This window comes from Staurois parvus, unplaced genomic scaffold (genome assembly GCF_062004578.1).
Source record: "Staurois parvus isolate SC_StPar_1 unplaced genomic scaffold, SC_StPar_1.0 ptg001162l, whole genome shotgun sequence".
Classification (NCBI taxonomy): Eukaryota; Metazoa; Chordata; class Amphibia; order Anura; family Ranidae; genus Staurois; species Staurois parvus.
In genome coordinates, this window is record NW_028318958.1 from 154,182 (window position 1) to 182,179 (window position 27,998).

At 42.5% G+C, this 27,998-nt stretch overlaps 1 protein-coding gene across 2 annotated transcripts in view; it reads left to right on the forward strand.

Moving 5' to 3' along the window:
• LOC149439030 (uncharacterized) overlaps nucleotides 1–27,998 on the forward strand; it is a 127,213-nt gene that overhangs the window by 53,177 nt on the left and 46,038 nt on the right. The window contains exons 11-19 of one of the 2 annotated variants that reach the window (XM_089659505.1): nucleotides 3,031–3,107; nucleotides 3,293–3,483; nucleotides 10,629–10,729; nucleotides 11,924–12,037; nucleotides 12,263–12,419; nucleotides 12,510–12,640; nucleotides 12,973–13,297; nucleotides 16,465–16,551; nucleotides 20,743–20,901. In XM_089659505.1, the coding sequence (XP_089515631.1) occupies nucleotides 3,031–3,107; nucleotides 3,293–3,483; nucleotides 10,629–10,729; nucleotides 11,924–12,037; nucleotides 12,263–12,419; nucleotides 12,510–12,640; nucleotides 12,973–13,297; nucleotides 16,465–16,551; nucleotides 20,743–20,901 (1,342 nt within the window). Of the gene's footprint in view, nucleotides 1–3,030; nucleotides 3,108–3,292; nucleotides 3,484–10,628; nucleotides 10,730–11,923; nucleotides 12,038–12,262; nucleotides 12,420–12,509; nucleotides 12,665–12,972; nucleotides 13,298–16,464; nucleotides 16,552–20,742; nucleotides 20,902–27,998 lie in introns of both variants that reach the window. The other variant, XM_089659504.1, reaches the window with a different exon arrangement.

Here is a 27,998-nt window from a genome sequence, read left to right on the forward strand (position 1 = left end):
GTGGATGTAGGCTACCTCAAATCTTTCCATCTTCATGTAATCCCATACAGACATGATGTTGAGATCAAGCACTGTGGGGGCCAAACCATCACTTCCTTGTTCTTTATGCTGAAGGTTATTCCTAATGACATTGGCTGTATGTTTGGTGTCATTGCCCTGCTGCAGAATACATTTGGAGCCAATCGCACGCCTCCCCGATGGTATGGCATGATGGAGTATCTGCCAGTATTTCTCAGAATTGAGGGCATTATTAATCTTGATCAAATCTCCAACTCTATTTGAAGTAATGCAGTCCCAAACTTGCAAGAAACCTCCACCATGCATCACTGTTGCCTGCAGACCCTCATTGTACTGCTCTCCAGCCTTTTTTAAACAAACTGCCTCCTGCTACAGCCAGATTCAAATTTTTGACTCCTCAGTCCAGAGCACCTGCTGCCATTTTTTTTGCTACCCAGTTCCTATGTTATCCATCCTTATCATGCCATACCATCAGTGGGATGTGTGATTTGCCCTAAATTTATTCTGCAGCAGAAAGAACACCACCAAACATACAGTTAATGTCATTAAAACAAAACTATGCTCACCCTGGCTCCAGCGATACAGCGTCTCGTTGCTCCCCACCTGGTCACTGACATCTTCAGGCAGCTGGCTTCCGAGTCTCGATTGCCTGCCATCATTGGTTGGGTGAGGATGATGTCACTCCCGCATATGCACGGGAGCTTGGTCAAATTTGTAAAGTGAGCTGTGCATGCGCGGCTCACTGTACAGGGGCAGACAGGCAGGTGAGTATCTTTAATGCGGAAGAGACAAAGCATGTCTCTTCTGCATTAAAATTCCTGGCTGACTTTTTTTCTTTTTTTTTTTTTTTGTAATCTTAAAGTTCCACTTTAAGAACCATCTCTTTAGTGTAAAATAAACCAAGAAAAAATCATGGAAGTGATGCTTTGGCACCCACAGAACACGGATGTTAACATAGTCTGTCTGGGATTACATGATTTGACAGAAGGATTTGAGGCAGCCTCCATTCACAGAAGATCTGTGGTTAATTCTCCCAAGATGTTTAACAACCTACCAAGTGTGCCTAGGAGAATTGGTGCTATTTTGAAGGCAAAGGGAGGTCACGCCAAAAATTGATTTGATTTGAATTTCTCTCCTGTTCATTTACTCCCCAACACTTAAATTTCTGAAAGCATTTTTAATTTACAGCATTTTTCACATGTGCCTAAAACTTTTGTACAGTACTGTATATGTGTATACGTATCTAAAATATACGTACCTTTGATGCACATACATGGTGAGACTTGCTCCTTTTGCATACCCTCCAGTGCTGGTATTGGGTAGCCGATAGCACTGCACAGATTGGTGGTGGTCTCTGTAGTACTGTACTGTCCAATGGCATGTCAGGGAATGTCAGTGACACTCTGGAATCATAGGAAGTGGCTGAATGATGCTGGAGATCATTCAGTGTGGAAGAGGACCAAATCCTATGATGGAGGCAAGCAAAGGAAAAAGCTGAAGCCCAAAAGGTGAAATTAATTTACTACAGACACGTGCATCTACAACACATGTACAGTTTCAATAGTCTTCATTATTGCTTCAACCCCTATATATATCTTCACCCATACTGCACTATGCAGGTACGGTGTTTTGACCACTATCTTGTGGATCTTGTTAACAACTAGGCTGTGTTTTTGCAGTGCATCGAATTGGTAAATTGCAATTAAATGCAAAAACGTGCTTAACTGCCAGTATAGGGACATCCATTGAACTTACCTTCTTTATCTGAAAATTTAGATTTAGTGGAGGTGGTGGCTACAGAGACAGTGGTTCTTAACCACTTCCCGACCGGCCGTTGTATATAAACGGCCGGACGGTGGCATTGCAGGGTCGGGTGACCGTCTATAAACGGCCTCCCCGCACCCTGCTTGTGCGCGCTCCCTGGGAGCGCGCAGCACCGCGATCCGGTGCCCGCTGTGTCCTCCGGACACAGTGAAACACCGATCGTCGGACGGGACCTCTGTACGAGGTCCCGATCATGTGATCACTGATTGGCCAATCAGTGATCACATGCAAAGTAGTAAGCAAGATGTCACTTGTGACATCATTGCTTACTATGTGTGAAATCTGTGAATGATCACAGAGGTCACATGGTACAAGGCTATTCACAACAGCCTTGTACCATGTGACAAGCTGTGACCAATCACAGCTCACTCTGTATTTCTCAATGAGTGCAGGAATGCACACAGAGAGAAAGAGAAATGATTGCTTTTACATCCTATATGGGTGTAAAAGCAATCGGTGTAAAAAAAAAAAAAAAAAATCTTTATCACCCCTCACAAGTAGTACAGTGTCACCATGGTGACACTGTACTGCTAGGGTGACAGTATGTAAAAAAAAAATAAAAATAAAAAGTAATATAAAAATGTTAAATTATAATTTTTGCTTATAAACTAATTTGGATTTTTTTTTTTTTACTAAAAAGATAACGGAATAAATTTTGGCTAAGATTTATGATGAAATATTATTTATTTGCAAAATTTTATAAAAAAAACACTTTTTAAAAAATTGTTTGGACATTTCATTTACATAGCAAAAAAAATACAAATCCCAGCGGTGAATAAATACCACCAAAATAAAGCTTTATCTATCTAAAAAAAAGGTAAAAAATTCATTTGGGTACAGTGTTGCATGACTGCGCAATTGTCATTCAAAGTGTGATAGCGCTAAAAGCTGAAAATTGCCCTGGTCAGGAAGGGGGTAAAAGTGTCCGGACTGGAAGTGGTTAAACCCTATTAACGTTCTTGGCATATTTGAACTCTGTCTTGTGTGTTTTTTTTTTTTTTTTTTCTTCGTTTACAAATTCCTCAGTATTCAATGAGTACCTTGCTAATGGAAGTAGTTTGGATTACAGTTTTTTTGGACGGTGCATACTTCAATGTGTATGTACAACACCTGGGACCCCACCAGGGTTGTATTAAACTGTTGAGATCTTTGCCAAGACTTATTTAGGAAACTTTTCTGTTTTTATAGGAGGTATCCATGGAAATAGAGCAACCTTCTATTCAGGAATCAAAACGACCTGCAGAACGTCAGAGATCTGTTTCTAGGTTTGCATTTACAGCTTTAAACCGTTTGAACGCCATTTCAAAATTGTGTTATAGTTCATTTATTTAAAACATCAATGTATAGTATCTGTTTTACAATTGCCCAGTCCTCTCCTGGGCTTCTTGAGATTTGTTACTTCATTTCTTAATTGCCTTACAATGTGTACCTTTTTTTTTTTTCCCCCTAGATCACCAAAAAGGCGGCGTTCCCGATCTAGTTCACGTTCTCGCAGATCCAGGCACAGACGCTCTCGTTCTAGATCCCGTGATAGGCGCCGTCATTCTCCTAAATCTCGCTCTCAGGAGAAGCGTGACCGAGAAAAGGAAAGAGAACGCAGAATTAAAGGTCTTCCTCCTATCAAAGCTGATTCAGTTAGTGGTGAGTTTTAACGTTTTTTTCATTAGTACTTTATTTTATTTTTTTATTTAATTTTAAACAAAGTAATATTTTATTTCATAAGCCGTGCTCCAACTAGAATTCTGGATGGATTTGAGTAGCTAGGGAAGGAAGTGTGCACACATGGTTTAATATCTTACAGGACAAGTTAGGATTTAGTTAAGGGAGAAGATCACCTTTTTATAAAGAAGAAAAAAAAAAAAAGTACATCTTTTTTGCAGGTAAAAAATGTGCATTTATTTTTTCATTAGGAGCCTGTTAAAGCATTGAACCTGCGATCAGCAGATCACAGGTGCAATCTCGGGCTCCTGCAGACTCAGTGTACCTGTCTGCCCATACCTTGTATGGTAATGCATTTACTCAATGACAGGAAGCATCAGTGAATTACTTAGTGCACTCTTCATTGCCGTAGTAGTTAATTGAGAACAACGAACTGTCAGCTGCAATGGATGATAGTAGTTCTATTCACAGAACTCTGTGAAAGATGGCCAGGTGAGCAGGACCCTGCACGGCCACAGGTTTTTTTTTTTTTTTTTTTTTTTTTATTGTGATAGGGGGTCCAAGGAGAAGATCTCCGGCCTACTGTCACAACTGGGGCTCGGGGGTTTGCAGGCTGCTCATTTAATAACATGTGACATGTTACATCCTGGATATGGGTGTAACTTGTAACATGCTGTGAAAGCTGAACTTATCCTGTAACACTAATCTGTGCATCTAGCCCTCCTGAACTAAATTGGACTAACATCCCACCGCAGTTCCCTCTGCTTGCCTTTCTTGCACAGTCATGGCCCGGTTGGTGATAACATCCTTGGCAATGAAATTCTCTTCTAAGGAAGTCTGATCGCAACAGCGATAAGAAAAAAAATGTGCTGTGCTGTGGACGTCCGGCGAGACGGACGTGTCTCGGCGAGCTCCTGCTCCCCCGGCCCCAATCCACTGCCATCTGGGCGGCAGCGGACCCTGACGGGGGCCCCACGACCCTCCGGTCCCTGTTCGCCAGCCAGGGAAGGCCACTGGACCTTTCTCCCGGAGCTCTGGGACTTGTGGCCTACCCGGCACCTGAAGCCGCGGCCTCGATTTATGGCGCGGCCGACCAGGATCGCCGGACATCAGCCCGGACTACTGCCGCTCCGCTCTTCGGTCCCCGCCGATCAGCCAGCCTCCCCAGGGCCCCCCTCACCGACTCTGGGTCCATCCCCGACCACCGGGTACCAGATCGCCCGGAGCAGCCACTGGATGGTCAGCTTAAGCACCCCTGCGCCCCTGCCGCTGCCATCAGGGCCCATCCGGGCCCCTGTGCCTGCTGCCGAGGTCCCCACCAACACCCACAGTCACTCCGTCCCTCCAGCGGAGCTCCGGCGGTTCGCAGCAGCTTGAGGCCTACCACGGCACCCGAAGCCGCAGTGTTTCCTGCCAGCCGTGGCTGAAATTGCGGCCGCGGCGGGATGCCTCCGCTCCTCCGGGAAGCTACCACCACCACCAACGGTCCTGCTAACCCAGGAGGGATCCACCTCCACCCCGACGCTCCAGGACACCAGGTACTTCACCAGGGGCGCCCAACCACCATCACACCGCCAGCCTCCAGGGACTCACTCAGGGATCCCACCATCCACCTGAAACCCCAAACCACCAGGGACCCTAAGCCACTATCCCTCCAGGGATCGCTACTACCCCACCAGGGATAGCACGGCCACCATCCCACCGGGGATCCCCTGCCCACCACCCCACCTGGGACTACCAGCCAGCCACCACACCAGGGACCGCTTGCCCAGCACCCTGCTTTCCGGCACGCTATTCCCTCTGGCGATGCCCCGGCGACTAATGGCCCACCACGACCCTTGAAGCCGCGGTCTCTCCTACCGGCCGCAACAGATCACGGTTGAGCACAAACCACGCAGGGCCGACGATCGCTACCGCAACGCCCCGCTCGACCCTGATGACGATCCTTCAACACCTTCAGCGCCTCACGACGCCGAGCCCTCAGCACCCGACGCCTGGCCTCAACAACCCCAGTCACCGAGCCGCCAGCATCACCAGTCGCCGTGCCTACCATCGCCCCCAGCCATCGCACCCTACGACCCCTCCACTAGCCGAACCACCGTACCCACTGAAGACATGCCACAGCACCCATGGTCGCCAGCTTACTGCACCCACAGACTGCTGCCAACCAGCTGCCGCCCTCCACCCTCACTCTACCCCTACAGAAGGACTCAAATGACTCTCCCACGGTAATACAGATTCCCCACACCACCTTGCCCTGACCTGTATCCCTTCACCTCCCCTGACCCAACTGTCACCCCACCCACCCCAACATGCCTCCTGCACTCCTCCTCCTCATTTTCCTCTCCACCATCCCAAAAATCACCTCCCTCTACCCGCCTACCCCCCCAAAACAGCTCTACATTGCCCCTTCACTTCTCCCCTCTCCCCACTACGGCACTCACCACCTCCTCCTGCTACTCCACTCCCCCGTCGACCCACGTGCCACCACTATCAGACCCACACGCTCCTACACTTCCCATCCCCATGCCACCTTCCTCACCCTTCTCCTCCTATCTGCTGGGGACATCTCCCCGAACCCTGGCCCCTCGCCACCTCACCCCTCCTCTAGGGACCCCCCTGCTCCCGCCAGCTGCCGTAACCCCCTCAACCTCATATCTGTGCCCCTTCTCCCCGCATCCATCCTCCCTCTCTTGGTTGCACTCCTGAACGCCCGCTCGGTCTGCAACAAACTTACTGCCATCCATGACCTCTTTATCTCCCGCTCCCTTAACCTCCTAGCCATCACCGAAACCTGGGTACAGGCCACTGACTCCACCTCCCCTGCGGCACTCTCCTATGGAGGTCTCGTCTGGTCCCATTCACCAAGACTGAGCGGTCACAAAGGTGGTGGGGTCGGCCTGCTCCTATCACCGCTGAGCACCTTCCAGGTCCTCCCTAATCCTCCCTCCCTAACCTTCTCCTCCTTCGAGGCTCACTGTATCCGGCTCTTCACCCCCACCCCCCTAAGGATCGCAGTGATCTACAGGCCGCCCGGATCCATACCCCGCTTCCTGGATGACTTCACTGCCTGGCTTCCCTTCTTCCTCTCCTCTGAGCTACCAACCATCATCCTCGGGGACTTCAATATCCCCATCAATGACAACAGCCTGGCTACTTCCCAACTCCTCCACCTAACCTCCTCCTTCGCGCTCACACACCACACTCAATCCTCCACCCACATCATTGGGAACACCCTGGACCTCGTCTTCTCCCACCTCTGTACCCTCAACCAGTTCTCTAACACCCCCTTCCCTCTCTCCGACCACCACCTCCTCACGTTCTCCATCTCCCCTTCCCCTAACTCCCCCCCCCCCCCCCCCCCCAGAGCGCCAAACCATCACCAGCCGCAACCTCCGCAACCTGAACCCGGCCCCCCTCCACTCAGCTGCCGACCGCCTACACGACAGCATCCTTCCACTGTCTTGTCCTGACCTAGCCACTAACACGTACAACGACTCACTATCAGCTACCCTAGACTCTCTGGCACCCCTAACCACACGCTACATCAAACCCAGACCGCTCCAACCCTGGCAGAACGACCACACTAAATGCCTCAAACGTCGCAGTCGCGCGCTAGAGAGACTATGGAGCAAAACCAGGTCCCCCCGTTCATTCTCCCTCTACAAATCTGCCTTCCTCACTTACACCTCCTCCCTCCACGCCGCCAAGCAGGCTTACTTTGTAAACCTGATTAACACCCTCTCCTCCTGCCCTCGCCGACTCTTCTCCACCTTCAACTCCCTGCTCTCCCCCCCCCCTCCTCCACTCAGTACCTCACTCACCGCCCACGAAATTGCCACTCATTTCCACAACAAAATTGATGCAATCCGTCAGGACATAGTCAACTCGCAATCTACCTCCCCACCTAGCCTCCCCCCCCCCCTATCTCCCCCTCATCTCTTCCCTCCTCTGACCTCGCAACCGCACTGCCCCCCTCCACACCCAAGACCCCGCTTACCGTAACCCAACCAGCTCTGCACTCCTTCAGCCCTACTACCACTGAGGAAGTCACCAGGGTCTTCTCAGAAGCCCGCCTCACTACCTGCCCCCTGGACCCTATCCCCTCTCGACTCCTCCAGTCACCCCCCTCTTCCCTCATCTGCTCCCTCACCCACATCTTCAATCTCTCCCTCTCTACTGGCGTATTCCCCTCCCCCCTAAAGCATGCGCACATCACCCCCATACTCAAAAAGCCCTCCCTGGACCCCTCTGACCCAAACAACCTCAGACCCATCTCCCTGCTGCCACTCACTTCCAAACTCCTGGAGCGCTTAGTCTACAACCGCCTAAGCGCCCACCTAACTGACAACAACCTCCTTGATCCACTACAGTCCGGCTTCCATCCCCTACACTCCACTGAAACCGCTCTCCTCAAAATCACCAACGACCTACTAACCGCCAAAGCCAAAGGCGACTACTCTGTCCTCCTCCTCCTGGACCTCTCCGCGGCCTTCGACACAGTTGACCACCCCCTCCTCCTTAATAAACTACTCTCCCTTGGCATCAGAGACACCGCTCTCTCCTGGTTCTCCTCGTACCTATCCTGACGCTCCTTCAGTGTCACCTACAATGGTGCCACCTCCCCCTCACTCCCCCTCTCTGTTGGGGTCCCCCAGGGCTCTGTCCTTGGACCCCTTCTCTTCTCCATCTACACCTCCTCCCTTGGCAAACTCATACACTCCCACGGCTTCAACTACCATCTCTATGCTGATGACACTCAAATTTACCTCTCCACCCCTCACCTCACCTCCACTTTCTCCGCCCGCATCACTCGCCTCCTAAACGACATCTCTGACTGGATGTCGCTCCATTTCCTCAAACTCAACCTCTCCAAAACCGAGCTTCTCGTCTTCCCTCCTGCCCGCGCCCCCCCCCCCCCCATCCTATCCATCACTACTAACATCACCACCATCAATCCCGCCCCGCAAGCCAAAGTCCTTGGAGTCATTCTGGACTCTAACCTCTCCTTCCAACCTCATGTCAAATCACTTACAAACACATGCAGACTCCACCTCCGCAATATCGCCAAAATACGCTCCTTCCTTACCCCAGACACCACTAAACTACTTGTGCACTCCCTGATTATCTCACGCCTTGACTACTGCAACTCCCTCCTCACCGGCCTACCCCAGTGCAGGCTTTCCCCGCTTCAGACCATCCTCAACTCAGCGGCTAGACTCATCCACCTCACCACCCGCTCCACCTCTGCCACCCCCCTCTGCCTCTCCCTCCACTGGCTCCCTATCGCCCAACGCATCAAATTCAAACTACTCACTCTGACCTACAAAGCCATTCACAACACTGCCCCTAACTACCTCACCAACCTGATTCCCAAGTACCACCCTACCCGTACCCTTCGCTCTTCACAGGACCTCCTTCTATCTTGCTCCCTGGTCTCCTCCTCACACGCACGTCTGCAAGACTTCTCCAGGTCCTCCCCCATCCTCTGGAACTCACTACCCCAATCCATCAGACTGTCACCTTCCCTCCTCACCTTCAGGCACTCCCTGAAAACCCACCTCTTCAGGGAAGCCTACCCCACCCTCGCCTAACTGCTGCTCTCCTTCATTCCTCCTACCACTCCATCCCCCACAGCCACTTCCTCCTGTACCACTACCCCCTCCCTCCTAGATCGTAAGCTCGAAAGAGTAGGGCCCTATAACCCCTCATGTGCTGTTTGTAGTTGCTGTAATGTTTCATGTATTGTCCCCCCCTCTATTGTACAGCGCTGAGCAAACCCTTTGGCGCTATATAAACTCAATGTAATGTAATGTAATAATTTGCAGGAAGCGGAGGACAAAAGCACTTAGTGATATTAACCACTTGCCTACTTATACCCCCTTCCTTACCAGGCCAATTTTCAGCTTTCAGCGTTGTCACACTTTGAATGACAATTGCGCGGTCATGCAACATTGTACCTATATGAAATTTTTATCTTTTTTTTTTCACAAATAGAGCTTTCTTTTGATGGTATTTACTTGCTGCTGGGGGTTTTCGTTTTTGCGCTATAAACAAAAAAGCAAAAAATTAAAAAAAAAAGTTGTTTTGTTTCTATTATAAAATTTTGCAAACAGGTAACTTTTCTCCTTTATTGATGTGCCTTGATGAGGCTGCACCGATGGGCGGCACCGATCATCAGTGCCCTGATGATCGGTGCCAATCCCTGCTCTGACAACTGCCGGTTCTTGGCAGTAGTTTCCCCACGTTCTGACAGCATGTGGAAAGTGTGGCCGAGAACTGGCAATTGCATTTCCCTGCGATCAGCCTGTCATTGGACACAGCTGATCACGTGGTAAAAAGCCACTGTGATTGGCCTTTTACCACATCACGTGATCAGCTGTGTCCGTAGGACCCGAGGGGCGCGCAGGAGAGAGTGTTCTGGGAGGACGTCATATGACGCCCTCCCAGAACTGGCTGGCCGCAGTGTAACCATCATTCGGTTATCTGCGGTTGGCGACTGGTTAAAGCTTTGGGGGTTTTTTGTTTTTGTGTTTGTTTTTTTTTTTATAACAAACAATACATACCTGCTCTGTGCAGTGGTTTTTGCACAAGGCAGCCCCGATCCTCTTCGGTACCTTGGAGGCGCTCCTGGCTCCTCCCTCTTGGCCAGTGCCCCCAATTGCAAGCCGCCTGCGTGCTCCCGAGCTCTGCTCTGTGTCCTTAAGAGACACAGACATGCTGCTTGGCCTGCCCCTGCAGTCTCCTCATTTGCTCACTGGCTGTAATTTACGGCAGTGGGAGCCAATGGCTCCAGCCGCTGTATCTCAGCCAGTGAGGAGAGAGAAACCAAGGACAGCTGGGGGGGGGGGGGAGCAGCACGCTGCAGGATTTTTTTTTCACCTTCGTGCATAGAATGCATGAAGGTAAAAAAATCTTCAGCCTTTACAACCACTTTAAGAATACATACTTGAATAGAATTTTTTTTCAAAATTTTTTTAGACCGGAGCTCTTTGTGGCTTTAACCCAGCCAAGCAGTTTATGTAGATCACCTATAAAACGTCATTGGCAAGATGTTGAGGACTGTTGGTATATAGTTGTGGGACACCTCCCTGAAATTATTTTATATATATTCTCTTGTTTAACAGTTTGCAGTACAACTCTTTGGGTTGGGCAGCTGGACAAAAGAACAACCCAGCAAGATGTTGGAAACCTTTTAGAAGAATTTGGACCAATTGAGTCAATCAATGTAAGTGAATTTTTGCAAGACTGCTATTTTTTTTTCTCTTTTTTTACCTGTTGACCTAGTCAGTTTTTGCCAACATTGGCTTTGAAAACCATTAACTGGCAAATCTCATCCTTGGCGATTTGTTTGAGGCCTTTGGCCTCTGACTGCGAAGTTGAAAGCTTTGTTCAGGGAGTAGCTCACATTTGTCCATCTGTCTCCTGTGTCCCCTTGGGGTCTCGCTCAGCTCTCTTGAAGTCACCATTTTAACCTATTGGGTATATTGCCTTGTTTTTACTTGCCCTAAGGTGACTTTTCTGTGGCTACACTTTTGTGAGCAGAGTCAGAGTTCCTGGCCTTATTTTGTAAGGGAACCTTTCTTAGTGTTGCACAAGGGCAAAGTTGTCTTGAAGCCCAAGACCTTCTTCCTGAAGATGGACTCTGCTTTTCATCTTAATATATATTCCTTTCTTGCTTATGTCCTGGTCTGAAACATCCTAGGGAATCTTCACTCCACTGTCTGGACATGGTGCAAGAGCTGTGAAAGTTTGCCTCCCAGCTTTTGAAGTATTAATGAATAGTTTGCACTAGGCTCTACAGTAAATTGTAGTACTTCACTGTGAAGGCTACTGCAGTTCGATAAATTTCAGCTTATTGCACTGCTTTTTTTTTTTTTTCCTTTTCAGCCTTATTCAACCAATTCATTGACGTGTCTGCACAGCAGAATGCCGTTTCTTGGTCTTTTCAGCACCAATCTTTTGTTTCTTAGATTTGCAAGGCTGCCAGCTGGGTTTCTGTTCACATGTTCTACCAAGTGCATGGCAGTGTTGGGTGCAAGGTGCTACAATTTGCTTTGAGTCTGTCTAGCTTTCTTGACATGTTTAGTTATATGGTTGTGGAATCGGCTAAGTGACTTTCAAGTCACCCTAATTTTCTCCACCAGAAAGCTGATAGACACCTTGACAAGAATACCCATGCTGCTGCCAACATATGCTTTATGTCGGTGGCAGCAAAGCAGCTAAAGAGCATGTATCCAGGAAATAATACTGGTAAGTCAAAAATCCTATTTTTTTGTGATTAAAAGATCTGCTGATATAGCCAGACAAGTGTTTTTCTAGACCCTGCTTTAGACAGTAAACATTGAACAGAGGCGCTGTGCAAGTCAGTCTGAAGTTGAGATTTCATTATAAAGTGATGTTTTCTGTGGCTTGTTTTCAGATGATACCCCCAAGAGGCTGTGCATACATTGTCATGGTTCATAGAATGGATGCATATCGTGCTTTACAAAAACTGAGCAGAGGAAATTACAAAGTAAATACAAAGGCAATAAAGGTAAAGTGTACCAAATGTACTTTTTCTGAGTTCTTGTACGAAGATGTCGAATTTCCTAAGGGGTGTTCACACATAAGTTTTTCTAGAGGTGTCTTGTCTTGTACAGTATATTTCTTTTTGTGATTTTTCAAGTGGGCTTTTAACGTGCGTTTCTCTTTGTAGTGTCAGAACTTTTTTTTGTTTTTTGTTTTGTCTTCATTCATGACATTGTTTTTTGTTTTACAGATTGCATGGGCTTTAAACAAAGGAATTAAACCAGAGTATAAGCAGTATTGGGATGTGGAAATCGGTGTTACTTACATACCATGGAGTAAAGTCAAACCTGAGGAACTAGAGGCATTGTGTGAAGGAGGGATGCTGGATAATGATACAATGTGCCCAGGTAAGCATCACTTTCTGATAAGTGGTAAAAATAAGGTACTATCGGACTACTTTATAGTTTAAGTTGTGGTAATTTTTCTTTTTTCTTCAGATTGGAAAAATATCAGTAAAAAGACAGAGATGGCAGACACATCTCAAAATGGTTCTAAAGCTGAGAATACTCAAATTGAAAACAGTTCACCTGGACACCAGTCTACCCCTATACCTCTGCTCTCTCTTCAGGTTCGTCCAGCATTGGCTGTAGTGGTGAGTGTTAATCAAATTTTGTGTTGCTGTGTCACTTGGGGACTGGTTGCTTACCAACATTGTGCGCTTTATTTTATTTTTGCTTTTACTTTGAATTATTTGCATACAATTTCACTAGAACACTGGTTTACCAGGTGCATAACATGTGTCTTCTGTATATCGGCCTGCTCACAACTTCCTTCTCTTTACATGTATCGCGCTTCAGTTCTCTCAGTATGTCCATAATACAGGCAAAAATCATATGTACTTGACTTTTATGTTTAATTGGGTAAGGTTTTAAGTTTTTGTTTTTGCTGTTATCCTTTCAGCCTCTTCCAGGTACTCAGCCTATGCCATCCATCCCACCTCTTTCAGCAATACCAGCAATTCAGGCTCTTCAGCCTACTACAGCATTACCTACTCTTCAAGGTTTACCTCCTCCACAGGGATTACCCCCACTACAAGGGGTTCCACCCCCTCAAGCACTGCCTATTCCACCAGCACTGCCACCATTACAAGGAATGCATATACCACAGGGAATTCATGTTCCAGGATTCCCAGGACCCATCAATATACCTCCTCCTGGGTTTGCCCCTGGTGTTCCTCCACCCCCATTTATGAGGCCAGGGTTTAATCCAATGCAGCTGCCACCAGGTAAGTGTAAATGTGAAAGCATAGGTTATCAAGCTGTAGTCTGTTATACTAGGGAGGACAGTGGAAGAAAATGGTGGTTGAGGGTTCGTGATCTCTATTCAGCAAAGGGTTGTCAAACCATGCTTATGTGGTACCCAGCAATCTTGTGTACATTTTTCTGTTGAACAGGATATTTGAAACTTAAACTTAAAGAATATTTCATTTTGATGAGACTAGGAGAAGGTTAAAACCTCTTTTATTTTTTACTTTGTCTAATTAGGGAGATTACCCTTTTTTTTTCCTGTCCTGTAGATAGCCAATTTGACAGAAATCCTGTCTTAGATATCACAGGAACATGTGTCCCCATTGGGAGTTTCCCCTGTCTTCCAGTTCTGGTGGCAACAAAATTTTGGATTTACCTTCGCTTTTGTTCTTGGTGTTTTGCTGCTTAGATCAGCTAGAGAAAATCTTCCTGATGGGGAGACAGTAATAAAGCCACTCTATCTAAATCTAAAGGGTTTGCCTTTAGTTGCACTTTAAAGTGCCGCTTTAGTATAGTGGTTGAGATGACTTACATAAAAGTTGCACCATGCCTATATTTAAGTAATTTTATGTTACAGAGCAATGCTGCCTAATTAAGGAATTTAAGTCCAGAATAAAAATTCTTCTCGCCTCAAGATGCTACATGTTCTCCCAGGCCTCAGAAACACTCCATAGATTTTTGTGAGGATTTAGTAGTATGGTCAAGCTTGAGAGGCATATATGTCGGCGTACCGCATGCAATAGAGTAGTCTCCCATCATTCGACTGAACACCTGGAGTTCTTTATGCCTTCAGTACAAAGAAAGCTGGCTAAATATCAGAAGGCATAAGTTATTTTATCTAATGTGTAGAGTGCATGAATACCGTCCCCAAAAAGTTGTGTACTTTTGGTTCTTTATCGAATATTGGTTTACATTGACAAATGCTTTGGATCCCAAAGTGTTCACGTTAATTTAGTATTTCATAGACTATAAGTAAACCGATTTCTGTTATCTGGATGTGGTGGGAACAATGGAAACGTTGACCAATATTTTAATGTCAGGATTTTTATAAGATGAAGCCATTGTGTTTGAGAATTTGATCCACTCTTGAAATTAAACTGGACATAAAGGGGTTTATTTACTAAAGCTGGAGAGTCCAAAATCAGACTCCCTTCTGCATAGAAACCAATCAGCTTCTAACCTCAGCTTGTTCAATGAAGCTTTGGCAATGAAACCTGGAAGCTGATTGGTTTCTATGCAGAAGCGAGTCTGATTTTGCACTCTCCAGCTTTTGTAAATAAACCCCAAAGGGTCATGATCATCTGAGTATATGGGAACCTCGTGAATGAAATGTTCGCATAGTAAGGTGCAGATGCTCCCATAGAATAGGTTTATATATTCAGTTTAATAGGAAATACAGAGCGGTCATTGGACATAATGAATCCTGTGTTTGTCATCTCTACCCACAGGCTCTGTGGGTTATAAGGAGGCCCTTTGTTTTTCTCCAAACATAAACCAAACTTTATGTACAAAATTAGGTGACAGATCACTAGTAGGAATAGATTACTATTTTGCCTTGCTTAGGTGGCAGATTTGGCGCTTTTACCAGTGCGTCTTTATAACCCTGTTAGCACTTTGATATGTGATAATTAAAAGTGACATAAGGAACCTGATTGGTACAAACTTTACAGCTGACGCATATGGCTAATTGTTAGCCAACCAAATTTGATTAGTTGCAGCTTTTGCAATTGTGAATTACTTTAACCAGATCTAATCTAAAATGTTTGTAAGACCACTGATGCTGAAGTGCAGGCACCATGCAAGTACCTATAAGCTGTCAGGCTGTCAGATTGATCCCTGTGTTCCTGTTAATTTTGTTTTGCGGATGTACGCAAACATGCCACATCCCTAAATTCAAATACAGCAGACTATTTTTGTCCCCCTTGATGGGATTTTGAAAGCATTTATATCATAACAAATCGAAAAAAGTATATTTTTATAAAATCATTTTAAAGATTTATAAGAAATATACTTTTTTTTCGATTTGATAGATATATATGCCTTTAAAATCCCTGTGTACCTGTTGTGCCAGTTGGATTCCAGGCCCAAGTTGGACATTGGGGGTCAATGCACTAAAGGATTTCCTATGCAATTTAGATCACGTGACCCATTTTTACGGAAATATTGTATGAGATAATAAGAGTCAATTTAGCAAAGTAAAACATTGAATGTGAGGTAAATACCGCAATTTGTTAAAAATTTGAATTATTACCGCAAAAAAAAAAAATTAGATGAATCATTCATGAAGTGAAATCACTAAAGAACACACACATTTGTTTATCTCCTGCCAGTAGGCTGTCGGTATTTAGTCAATATACAAGATAAAGGGAACTCAACTCTGCACTGGCCAGTAAATTCAAAGTTTACAATGTATCCGTGTGCTCAGGAATATAAATTGTAGAATTACACCAAACCAATCATTCTGTGAGTGAAAGCACACTGAAATGTTTTCACTATTTCAGAATATTTCTGTGTGCGTTTAATTTTACAGAGCTATCTGCCACTGGTACAGTGTTGGCATGTAAAAAAGAAAATTGCTAGTAAAGAAACTTCAAAAACAACCTTAAATTTTAAGTGATAAATCTTCCCAGAGCCAAACATAAATATTTAACATTTGGTAAATGTTAAATGTTTTGTAGTGCATTGACTACGTTTGAGATGTATACCATATTAGTAATTTTAATGCAGCAAATCATGTGACATCTATCTTAGTGAATTGACCCATTTATATTGATTTCCAGACTATTGGCTGAATTAATCAGCATACACTGCAATCAACTGGGTTGATTAATATTTAGTAGCATGTTTAAGTTCTTAAGTTACAGCTGAATCTTTAAAGGTTGAAGTAGCAGGTAATAAAAGCAGCTGTTTTTGAGAAATTCTGTTGTCTTTCCATTCATGAAAGCACTCCAGTATGTGAACATTGCTTGTCCATGCCCATCTGTGCTCTCTGGATTTTTTTTTTTTCTTCTTTGTGAACTTAGACCAAAAGACTAATGCTGCATATATATTTTTTATTTCTAGTCCTTTTACATATCTTATAGTTCTGTGCCATTGTTTAAACCTTTCTTTTTTTTCCGGTATTAACTTTTCTTCTGCTCTTTAGGATTTCTACCTCCTCCGGGTATGCCCCCACCTATGACTCCTCCAGTCTCTCTTCCTCCTCCTATGTCTGGAATAAGCATCCCAACTTGTAAGTCATTGACTCTGAAACTTCAGGGTCATATATGTACATACACTGAATACAGAAGACACATGTTCCTGTGTGTGCAGTTTGAGACTCCCTGGAATGAAATGAAAACAGTCTTGTGTGTTTGACAATCTGATGTACCTTTTTTGTTTTACTAAACTACAATCATCCAGCTTTCTTAAAGTGGGTCTGCTGATGTAAGATGTTGCCTAATCCTATTTTTTCTGCTTTTTTTTTTTTCATAACATACACGATAAAATACTTTGCAGGGAAACTGCATTTCCTTTTCCCACAGCAGCTGATTGTGTGAAATAATGCTTAGACATTTGCTCATCCAATATCTGCTAAAAGGAGTTCAGATTGATGGATTGTCCCTTCAGAAGACGTGACCAAACGTGCAACATAGGAAGATCTTATTGGGCTTTAGGATATTAGGACCACTAAGAATGAGAAATGCACAAGTGTTCTCTCCTACTTTAGAGCATGTTTAACCCAGCTAGTCTTTGGCTCAGAAACTCGCTGTTATGCAGCGAGAGAGAGAGAGAGCTCCAAAAATTTAATGTTTAAAAATATCTGAGTTCACCCAAAGTCCATTTAGGGCAAAGTGACAGGCTGTGTTTAAAGCCCACCCTGAAAAATACCTGGTGTCTGAGCTTAGTGATGTCATTCCCTCTGTCATGTGATAGTGCTCTGATCTAATGATTGTCACTTAGGCCTGAGCACTGCATCATAAGAGGAGGTAACATGCTCTCCCATAGTCACCTGTCATTTTGCATCATCAGCCCTCGAGAGCTGTGCTGGAGGATTTTACCCTAAATGGGCAAGATGACTAGGCCTCTTTTAATAGTCCAGTTTTTTAGTAATTCATTAACATCTCTAATATGAGAGACTTGAGTGGTTATGTGCAGATTCCAGTAACCTGCCACGATCAGAAGCATGTTGTCTGATCATACTACAGTAAACAGAAATGTGATGTGGTTTACTTCACTTTGTATGTAGTAATCACATTTTGCTTTTTCTTTATAAAGAACATTTTTTTGCCTATTTTCAGTTACTAATTATTATTATTGAAATGAAAGGCAATACACCTGCAACAAACAAGCCTGCTTTTATTAGCAAGATCTTTATATTTGAATTTGGGAAACCCCAACTACTTGCCTACCATGATCTGTTGCAGAATCTGAAATGAAGTCAAGGCCATAGGCCCCTTTCTCATGTCTGGTTGCTCACTGGGGGATCTATCTGCTGAGCAGGCAGATAGCTGGTCACACTGCTTATGCAGAGCAGACGCAGACATAGCCCACTTTCCTCTATGGGCGGTCGGATGTAAACGAACTGCTTTTTCATTTAAAGTGGGCTGCCATCCAATCGGCCCAGACTGAGGGGAACGGATCCCCCATCTGTCTGTTTTATCGAATTGGATGTAAGTGGGTGTAAACGGACATGTGCAGGTGACAGAGGAGAATGGAGGGCTCAGTCTTCTCTGCCTGAAAAACAGACAAGCAGATCCGATCGGGCCACTAGTGTGAAAGGGGCCTAAGTGTAAAGCTATGTTTGAGGATTTTCCTGAGAGCACATAAGAGAATCTGGCTAATTGTACTTGCAGGCACATTGTGCTGTGTCTTTTAAAAATGTAACTAGTTCTGAGAATTAGTTGTATGAAAACAGGTTAACTATAAGGTTTAAATCCCAGCTGCACCCTTGTGAGTTTAAAGTGTCCTTTGCTGGCATCATGCACTGAAATAAGTTCACCTTAAAGAAAAAAAAATCTTTCCTTGGGTTGAATACATTGGGTAGTCTTCATTTATTCTCTATGACCATCCACAACTTGGCGCCTTCATAAAAGAAAAAAAAAATTCCCTGAAATATGTGTACACCAACATGGATTTATAAGGTCTGAAATTATTAGCCTGCCATTTTTTTTTTTTTTTTTTTTTTTTTTGGTTTTTGAAAGTTCTGAGTCTGCCATCCTAGCTTCAAAACATGAGTCCATTGCCCAAGAACAAACAGTACTTTCCACACTGCTTGTGGCAGGCTTGTTCCAGATCAGGGACCCACTAATAGGTAAAACAATAATATGGATTAAGGCATGGAATTGGCACCTCTTAAATCGCTAGCATTGACTTCTTCCATATTTCTACCTTGATGGGTGTACTTGCAGCCCCTTGAGTCTTATTTGCCTTCCTTACTGCTGCAGTCCCTTAACAAGAGGATCTGCTGAAACTAAAACATTGTAGAAATATTGCTGCAGTGCATTTCAGAAGCTGTCACTGTATATTTTTTTAAAATGCTTGTTGCCTAGTTTCAACATGTTAAGCCAGTGACCTGAAATACGGGGCTGCATACATGCAATGTATTAACAGGGTCTGTTAAACCATTTGAGTCCTTGGGCGCTTGGCAATTTCTCAGATCTGCACAATATATCTTTCATGTTTTGTCGTTTACCCTAATGTTTTAATTTATTTTTTTTTAGAACAGGTAGGTCTTTAAGCTCTGTTTCACACTAGTGTGACATGCGATTTACAAATCGCACCTGAAGTCACATTTAATGTATTTCTATGGCACGGTCTTAATTGGTGTAGTTTTGAGGTAGTGCGATTTCAAAAACCTTGCACTACTTTTTTTTTTTCAATTTCATTGTGACTTGCATTGACTTCTGTTAAATGAAGTTGCAAGCCACAGTGAAATCCGAGGTACAAATGGCACTGATCTGTAGCTTTAAAATCCCACTACTTCAAGTAAAGTAGCACGATTTCGAGGTCTCATTCAGTGTGAACCAGTGTTTAATTGGTTACAGTTTTGAACACATATATTTAATTTTTTTGGGTTCTTATTGAAAAAGGGAAAAAAAAATAGGTAACGTTTGAATTTTTTGAGCACCCCCATAAATATAATCAAAATCTGTTGACTAAAGTGATCACATTAGGTTGTTTTTTTTTTAATGTAATTTGGAATGGTAAAGCTCTCTCAATGTATGCGTTTTATTTTAGAAGTAAATAGTGGTGCACCGTAATGAAAATTCTGCTGAAACAGATGCTGAAAATTCAGAATGCATGTGGCCGAAAACCGAACCAAAATGTCTGCGTATATGGGGGTGGGGAGGCTCCAATTTTTTGTATTTTTTTTTTTCTTTCATATATATTTTTATTTTTTTTTTAAATATGATTTTATTGCTATCACATAGGGGATCAATAGTGTGATGGCATATGAGCGACGGGGCAGGAGAGGAGCAGTGCAAACAATGAGGGAGCAGTGTATACAGAGAGGCTCCCTTACTGGCTGTCACTATGTCAGTGCTGGTTTTTAAATGCAATTGCCGGCTTTTTTTTTTTTTTTTTTTTTAATATATCTCATGGAACTGTCACAACTAAAAGGAAACTGTTTCTTTTAACTCTGGGAAAGAAACTAAAAGGAAACATTGCTTTTAACTAGGAGGAAAGTGACAGCTAATTATATGACCTATAGTGAAGAAAAAGAAATCCGGTAATTACATTTAAAAACCAGCACTGACATATATTGACAGCCAGTCACTGTATACACTGCTCTGCTACTTCTTTTCTCAACCACCCCACACTTCTGTGGTACACACATGTCTCCTGTGTCGGCACCTCTATTGGCTAAATTTTTCCTATTGGCAATATGCCGATAGGGCTATTTTTGGCCGAAATTTCGGTTCATCCCTAGAAGTAAATCATTCTTCTCTCTATGCTACGTTGCAAGGCATGCAGTGGACAAAACCAGGTTATAATAATTGCTAGCTTAATATTAAGATGAGATTAAATTGGGCTGATCGTTGTTGCTACCTGTCCATGCATTTTTGGAGGGAATATTTGTAGTTTATTTTTAGTATAGATATATTATATGTATTTGTGTATGTATGTATATGTGTATAAATTTTTTTTATTTTGTATGTGTGTGAATTGAATTGTTCTAGATGCTGACTGTCCCCAATGGGACCCACTGATTCCTGGCACTAGGGACTCAAATGGTTAACAGTTGTCATTATCAGGAGATGAGCAATGTTGTACATATTTTGCTTCTTGACAATGTTAATTGGTAGAGATCATTGCAATACTGGTGTATAAAGCACAACGTAATTTCTAATTTCTGACTCCCAGTTCCAGATTTGTGCACACTGGGTGGCGATGGTGTTTGATTATAATGGAATCATGTGAATGACATTTTATTTCTTAGCTACTGCAGGTGTCCTGTCTAATGAACCAGATGTAGCTCAAGGAAATACATTACCTTTTGGAACTGAAAATATTGATTCTGATGATAATGGAAACGGATTTGGGGCTGCTCCACAAGGAGGGCCAAATAATGCTTCTGGTCCATTGAACCCACTTCACGGTAAGTCATTCTTTCGATGCTTCCTCAAAACTGCTGTAGTGATGTAATCAGAATAGTTGCTGAGAATCATTGGTTTCAGTTAGGATCCTTGAATGTGTGCGGTTCTGTTCAATTTATGAGATGAGGCACAATCCAGAGCCTGGTTTTGTAGCCAAGTATTGTGACATTATTGGCAAGTTTTTGTTTTTGATGTGTGGGTAATAGTTTGGTCCCAGATGGTGTAACTTTTCATTGTTTTTAGGTGATCATAGGCTGAATGTAATTTTGGTGTATAGTTAATTCTTCCTGGATGTGTTCTGTATTTTCAGAATAGTCTTGTACAGACATGGGATTATTTTAATACACTTAGATATTGCACTGAATGTCGTTTGTCATATTTGTGATATCTTAATTTAACCATATGATCTAGAGAGGCATTCTTGTTTTGATACATTCACAGAAAACGTGTTTCTTTAAACATCTATCAAATGTGTAATTTCACAGAAAAATTATAGTGCATCTTAGAGTTTTCTTCTTGATCAGTTCAGATCTGTATGGCCCACTGACAGTAAGGGTCTACCCACTAGCTGCTGTAGCTTCTCTAGGGAACATGGAGAAGAAAATTTGTTGACAAGTAGAGGTATTCTTAGTTACACAGATCCAACATTTATACTTTAGCCAGCAAAACAGTCTTTCACACTTGTAATTTCTTATATAAAAGGCAAATGTGAAAGTGTTAGACCCTTGGTTTATTGCTGTGTGCTTACCAGGAAAAGTTGCCCCTCTTATTTGACCTGGTTACCATTTTCACTTGACACTAGCAGGATATTCAAACTTTTAGAGGGGGTCACCAGTTCTTGTCACAACTTTCTAGGATGGGAATTCTGTTTACATCAGAATTTTTTCATCATTTCCTGTTGTGTATCAGACAAGAAGTTGAAGGAAATCCCTCCCCACCCACCAATGCGACACCGGCAACAGAACAATAACCTGATAAAGGTTTAAGCCCTCCGTATTCTATCTAAAACCTTAAAGACATTTTGGCTTTACATACACATTTTGCAACTGGTCAATGGTCCTTTTAAAATGAGTTGCCCAAAAAAATCAAGTGTCTGTATCTGCAATGTTGGTGTTACTCGCCATGTCTCTCCCACTTCAGTCTGTTTTCAGTGCTGCAGCTTCCTTCAGACTCTTCAACATTTAACACTTCCTGGGAGTGTCAGATGCCGACATCCTCTGACCCCTGCCTCACGCGCAGAGTCCTGTAGTAACAGAAGGGTTAACAGATGGAGCAACAGTGTGGAGACGTGAATGCCAAAGAGTCTGATGGAGGCTGTGTTTGACTGGAGCACAGGTAGGAAACGGGCCAATGAAGTGGTAGATCTAAACCCCTTCTTTTGCAGGGAACAGCCATTATTAGTCATTTTGGGTTGTTGACATGTCACTTTCAGGGCTAGTTCACACCACATGTGTTCCAGTGCTTTTTTTCCTTTTTTCTGCATCCAGAGGGCATAGAAAGTGGGTTACATGGTTTTCGGTGGCATAGTTCACACCAGTGCTTGCAGTTCAATGTGTTCTGGTTCCAGATAAGGTAGAACGTGCTGCGTTTTTCCTGAACAGAACTGTACTGGAACACAGTAAAACTCGCGTGGAATGCACTCATGCATCAAAACTGCCCCGGACCCCAGTACAATGAAAAAAAGAAAAACAATCATCTGGAAGCTGTTAAAAACACACATGCAGCAAAGCATCCGGAACAAATCTGGAGTGCATTTGTGTGCTATGAACTGGCTCTAAGAATTACATTAGCTTGCATCCTTTTAGTAATGACAAGCATTAAAGCGGAAATTCAGCAAAACAACTTAATGCTCATTTGAAGTACATTCATGATTTATCTGCCAAACATTTCAGATTTTTTTTCCATCTAGTCTTGTTATCCACGCATGGAAGTGTACCACATCTCTACCACTGGTTGCCACTTCCTGTGTCACACGCCTGCTCATTGAGCGATCACCCTGCTGAGTTCCTCTTTTTGTACAGTAAATGCCCCCTCTTATCCTAGGCTAAACCTTTTTAGGGTTTGTTTTTTTTAGGGTTTATATGGTATTTTAGAAACCGATTCTCACCAACATTCAGCAGTGGTGATATGCCTTTGTATAAGCACCAGAGTTCACCCTCTGTTCTGATGTAGAGCCAAGATCTGAAATTTTTATCAGTTTAATAATCTTGGTGTTAAAGGCACTTTGTAACAAATTGCAAATAAATTGTTAATCTCCTCTAGCTTTTTCTTAGTCACTTGATTTTATAATTTTACTAGATCTGTGTAGTAGTTTCCTTATCAATTTGTATGCTCTGCACATTAAATATAGCGAACATTGTAAGTCTCTGCTCTGGTCTACAGTCAGTAGTCTTCAGTGACATGGTGGCAAGTCACATAGGCCAACTACATTTCATGTTTTGCGGTCTCCAGGATTGCTTTCTTGCATAGACATTTTGGCACTTTCCTTTGAGTCAGGTGGTAGAGTATTTAAAGTGCCAGGTTGGCATTCCTCATAATGTTTTTCTTTTCTTTAGTTTTTACTCGTTAGGACTTCTATACTCTGTCTTAGGATAGTTTTCAAAATTAAGCTTTAAAATTTCTCCACTTTTTCAGTGTTTTTACCTTTTTGTTCAAACACATACAGCTTAACTAATTTTGCACAGCTCTGATGAATAATCACACATTAAGCTAAATAGAAATAATGTTAGGAGGTAGCAGGTGATACTTTTTTTTTTTTTATTATTTTAATATTGATTACCCTTTATGGACCTGCACAATTTTAGTAAGGATCCAATGATTACAGAAATTGCTTTATCTAATATTTATACATGTCACATCTGTGGTTCACTTTGTTTCATCTTATGCGAAGCATGCACAGGTCAGGCAACCAGTTTTAACCCAATTTTTATTGCAAAAGTGGTTAAACAGTTGAAGGCAGTCTACGATTTTATATATTCGCATTTCTGTGGTAGGGATTGGTGGAATATTGGCTTGCTTTGTTTTATGTTTTTGCAATAAGTGTTTTGAAAATGGTTAAATTTTCCTATGTGTATTGCCAGCATTATAATATACATTTAACACTAACAGATACAAGGGACAGCATGTCTTGGAGCCATTCCCAGTGAAATTAAAAACGGCTCTTATACTACACCTAACAAATATTCAGCAATCTATCAAAAATATACAGACACAATTTAGTAGGTTATATATACTAGAAGCTGAACTAGTGGCAAGGATTTTTCAAAGCTAAAGAAGCTTGTGATAATGCAGTGAGGAAAAACATGCATCTATATATATAGAGAAGGAAGAAGATACATGGAGCAACTTTGCAGATGTGCTGCTTCCTTGACACTGGCCAGCCTTTTGATTTGTGCAGGCTTGCAGAACCTGCATCATTTATACTTTACAGGTTACTGCACTTTGCTCTTGTCATACCTAACCTAGATGATGTGCGTCTGAGTAAAGGTAAGCCGTTTTCACCACAGTATACATTGAAAGGCTTGTTTCCATATGATATTCTTACAGTATTACTGTAGGATGGCAGCAACTTCTTTCAATTTTCCTAATGGGTTTGTCACACAGATTCAATATTACAATAATACACTGTAGAATACACATAATGTCAAATGTAAGTTCTAACTAAAGGTGCAGAGATATTGCTGTAGCTGTGACCCAGTACTATGGCACATTAGCAAAATTAAAGTTTACTACCATGTCAAATATACCTGGAAAAAAACCTGTACTCGAGCATTATAAATTGTTCACGTAAACCAGTACAATTCAATTCTATATAGTTACTTTATATAGTGGGAATGTAGGATAGCACTGCGTATGTGCAGAATTAAGTGCCACATTCGTACAATCACCTGTAGAAATAGGAGTGGCCAAAGGTGCTAATGTCTTCTGCCCTCGTCTTTGCCTCCTTTCTATCCCCATCCTTCTAAACACATTTAGGTACATTTTAGTTTAGTTCTAGTTTATGTATATAATATGCACTAGTAAACATTTTTAAAGAGGCATTGAAGGATTTCACCTAAAGTTATGGAAATTATCAGACCAGAGGGATGTAGATACTAGACTAGGCAACCTGTAGAGGGAGAGAATCAGTGACTCTTGGCAAATCCAATTTTATTTTTTATTTTCTTTCACGCAAGTTAGATTTTAGCAGGATATTGCGTTGCTTAGATGGGAGGTACCATACTTTCTAATTGAAAAACACTTTACATCAACCACTGACAATACTGTTACCCATACTAAAATCTAAACCCTTTAAAATCTTGCATCATTCAACATATTGATTTTGTAATAATGTACCTTTTAGGATTCCACATTCTCCTCTTTTTTGTTAGATTGCATGTGTCTAATACATGCTTTTAGGTAATATTTTGTCAACGGCTATTTTAAACCTTATCAGCCCACAAGCCTTCAGCTGGACGCCTGGGTCTTTTATTAACGTGGAATGGTAACCCTTTTATTTAACTTTGGTATTTTTTAGACAATTTACTTTGTCCAAGAAGGATGTACTTTGCTTTTTGTATTGCAATTTATTCCTAAATAAAATTTGGTTCTAAATCTGTGCTGTGTGTAATGATTATCAATCTGAAGACTAACCAGGTTTCTTGGACAAAAACAAATCTTATTTGTTTGTATTTCAACTCATCTGGAGGACATGATACTTATTGGGAGATTCCATACACACTAGTTAGACCCCTTACTGTGATCAGTATTGCTGGTATGAAATCCTTTAGTTTTGGAAATCCATCTTAATCTTAACCCCTCGTCGCCAGCAACTCCCAGCCCTTAAAAGGTTTTCAGATGCCGGGAGGTGGGGTGAGGTTTCTGATCATGTGGCCACCATCATTGGCTATCACAGTGGTCACATGATTGGAAAGCTTCCGATCACTAGTAGAGAACGGGAGCTTTCTGTAGTCGCCAACATCTGTGCTGAGAGCGCACATGGCGCTCCTTCTCGGCACAGTTGTGTTTACATTCAAGTACGCATATATGCAGCCTCTTGGCGTTAAGGCCCACCAGCCGAGAGGCCTCATATATGCATACAGTTGGTGCCAAGCAATTAAAGCATTTCTAAACCCAAAGAGAAAAATGTAATTATATTGCCGTTTATCAATCCTTGGATGTGGTGGCTTTGTTGGTTTATCTTTTTCAGGCTGCTTTTTATGTTCACTATTTATTACTGAAATACTCCTCTACTGTTTCTGTAAAGGGAGCAATGGTTATTATCCAGGTTGGACTTTACACATGTGTTTGGTCTTAATCTCCATTACATGGGTGCGGGAAATTAACATTTTACAGAAGTGCTTTAGTTCATTTCACTAGAAATGACCAGGACACTGCAGTTTGGCAAGGTCGCCAGTTATTTTTGCCCTTGCTGAAAATAGCCTGAAAAATAAAGAAATTTAGACACAATCTAAGGACTGATGAGCTGCAATATATTGCATTTTTGTTTAATTAGATTTCTCTTTGAGTTACAAACCATTCTCCTCTATATTTAAAATTGAACTCCAGGCTCAAAAACTAATAGTCACACATGATATAATTTGACGTTATGCACACCAAATGCCCTTGTATAGTACATTGTAGAAAGTGTCATCGCCTGGCTGTATAGTGATGGTGGTGGGATACTGGTGGTCTCCGCACGAACGAGCCACCTTCTGAAAAACTACAAGGGGTGAGATAGAAGACCAGTCAGCCTTTGCAAGAAATATACAGAGGTTGAGAAGGCAGCAGTGACTGGTGATTGTTACAGGGAACTCCTGCACAGAGGCAAGGTACAGGAGCTGTTTCATGCTGGATTACTGCACAGATCTGAAATAAAAAAACCAAGCCCATATTCAAGTAGATTTCAAATGGCTCTTGTATTGACAATATTTACCTGGATTGCAACTTTATTAGAGTCTGGGTTTTGCTGAAAAAATGTATCATTAGACAGCTTGTAATGGTGGAACATTTTTAGCTTTTTTTTTTTTTTTTTTTTTTTTTTTTCTCTAATGCCCTGAGTTGGGGAGGACTGAAGGTCCTTAGCATATCAGATGATGGATTTCATACCTGTATGTTTCATCAGGTATAATTTAACACAACATTTTAAACATGGTGTGGACAAGCATTACACTTAGTTAAAACTATTAGCACTGTATAAATCCTTATTATAATAATGATTTTAAGGTAGATCTGTTTGTTTCACTTTTTCTTACAACCTCCACTAATCGAAAACCAATATATAGTATACATTTTGTTGCACATTCTTTGATTGAGAAATAGGAGTTTAAAAAAAAAAAATCTTTTTTTCTTTTCCTTTTGTATAAAATACTCCAAGCTATTGCAGATGAGCTTTCTAAGGCAAGTCTGTGGACTGATCTAAGACTGCAGTTAGAGGATGCTAAGGTTACTAACCCTTGATGTGCTGCCAGACCATACTTTTTTTTTTTTGCCGCTATTTCTGCCGCAAAGAGTACCCTCACCTGTGTGGCGGTGGACATCAGGGTGAGAAGCGATGGTTTTATCTCCACAAGGGAGAACATGGCAGCAATGAAATTATGACAAAATTTCTAACTTTTCACCTACTGTATAAAAAAAGGAAACCCACCTCAAATAAAGACTGCTTACACTATTTATACATCCTTTTATAAACCCAGCAGGCCACTTACCTAAAACTATATTCTTTTGACACCATACACACATTGGTTTATAGGTAGTTAAATACATTTTTAGCTAATTCCTGTTTCTTCCCATACAAGTTTAAATTGGTCTTTTGAGCAGGTATTTTGTTTTGACAATCTTATTTCTTTGTAATTACAAATTATATCCACCACAATACACCGGTACAGGTGGGTAAGTACAACATGCACTACAGTTGGATTTTTTTTTTTTTTTTTTTTGTCAAGGTGAACATTCACATTGATGGACTCAGGGATTTCAAGACTGAAAGCTGAGATTTGAATAAAACGTCACTTCTGCATTATTATTTTTTTTATTATTATTATTATATGCACACAAGTTTTCTGCATTTTTTCATACTTTAACACCTGTGACCTTTAGGGGGAAAAAATGCCTGTGTTGT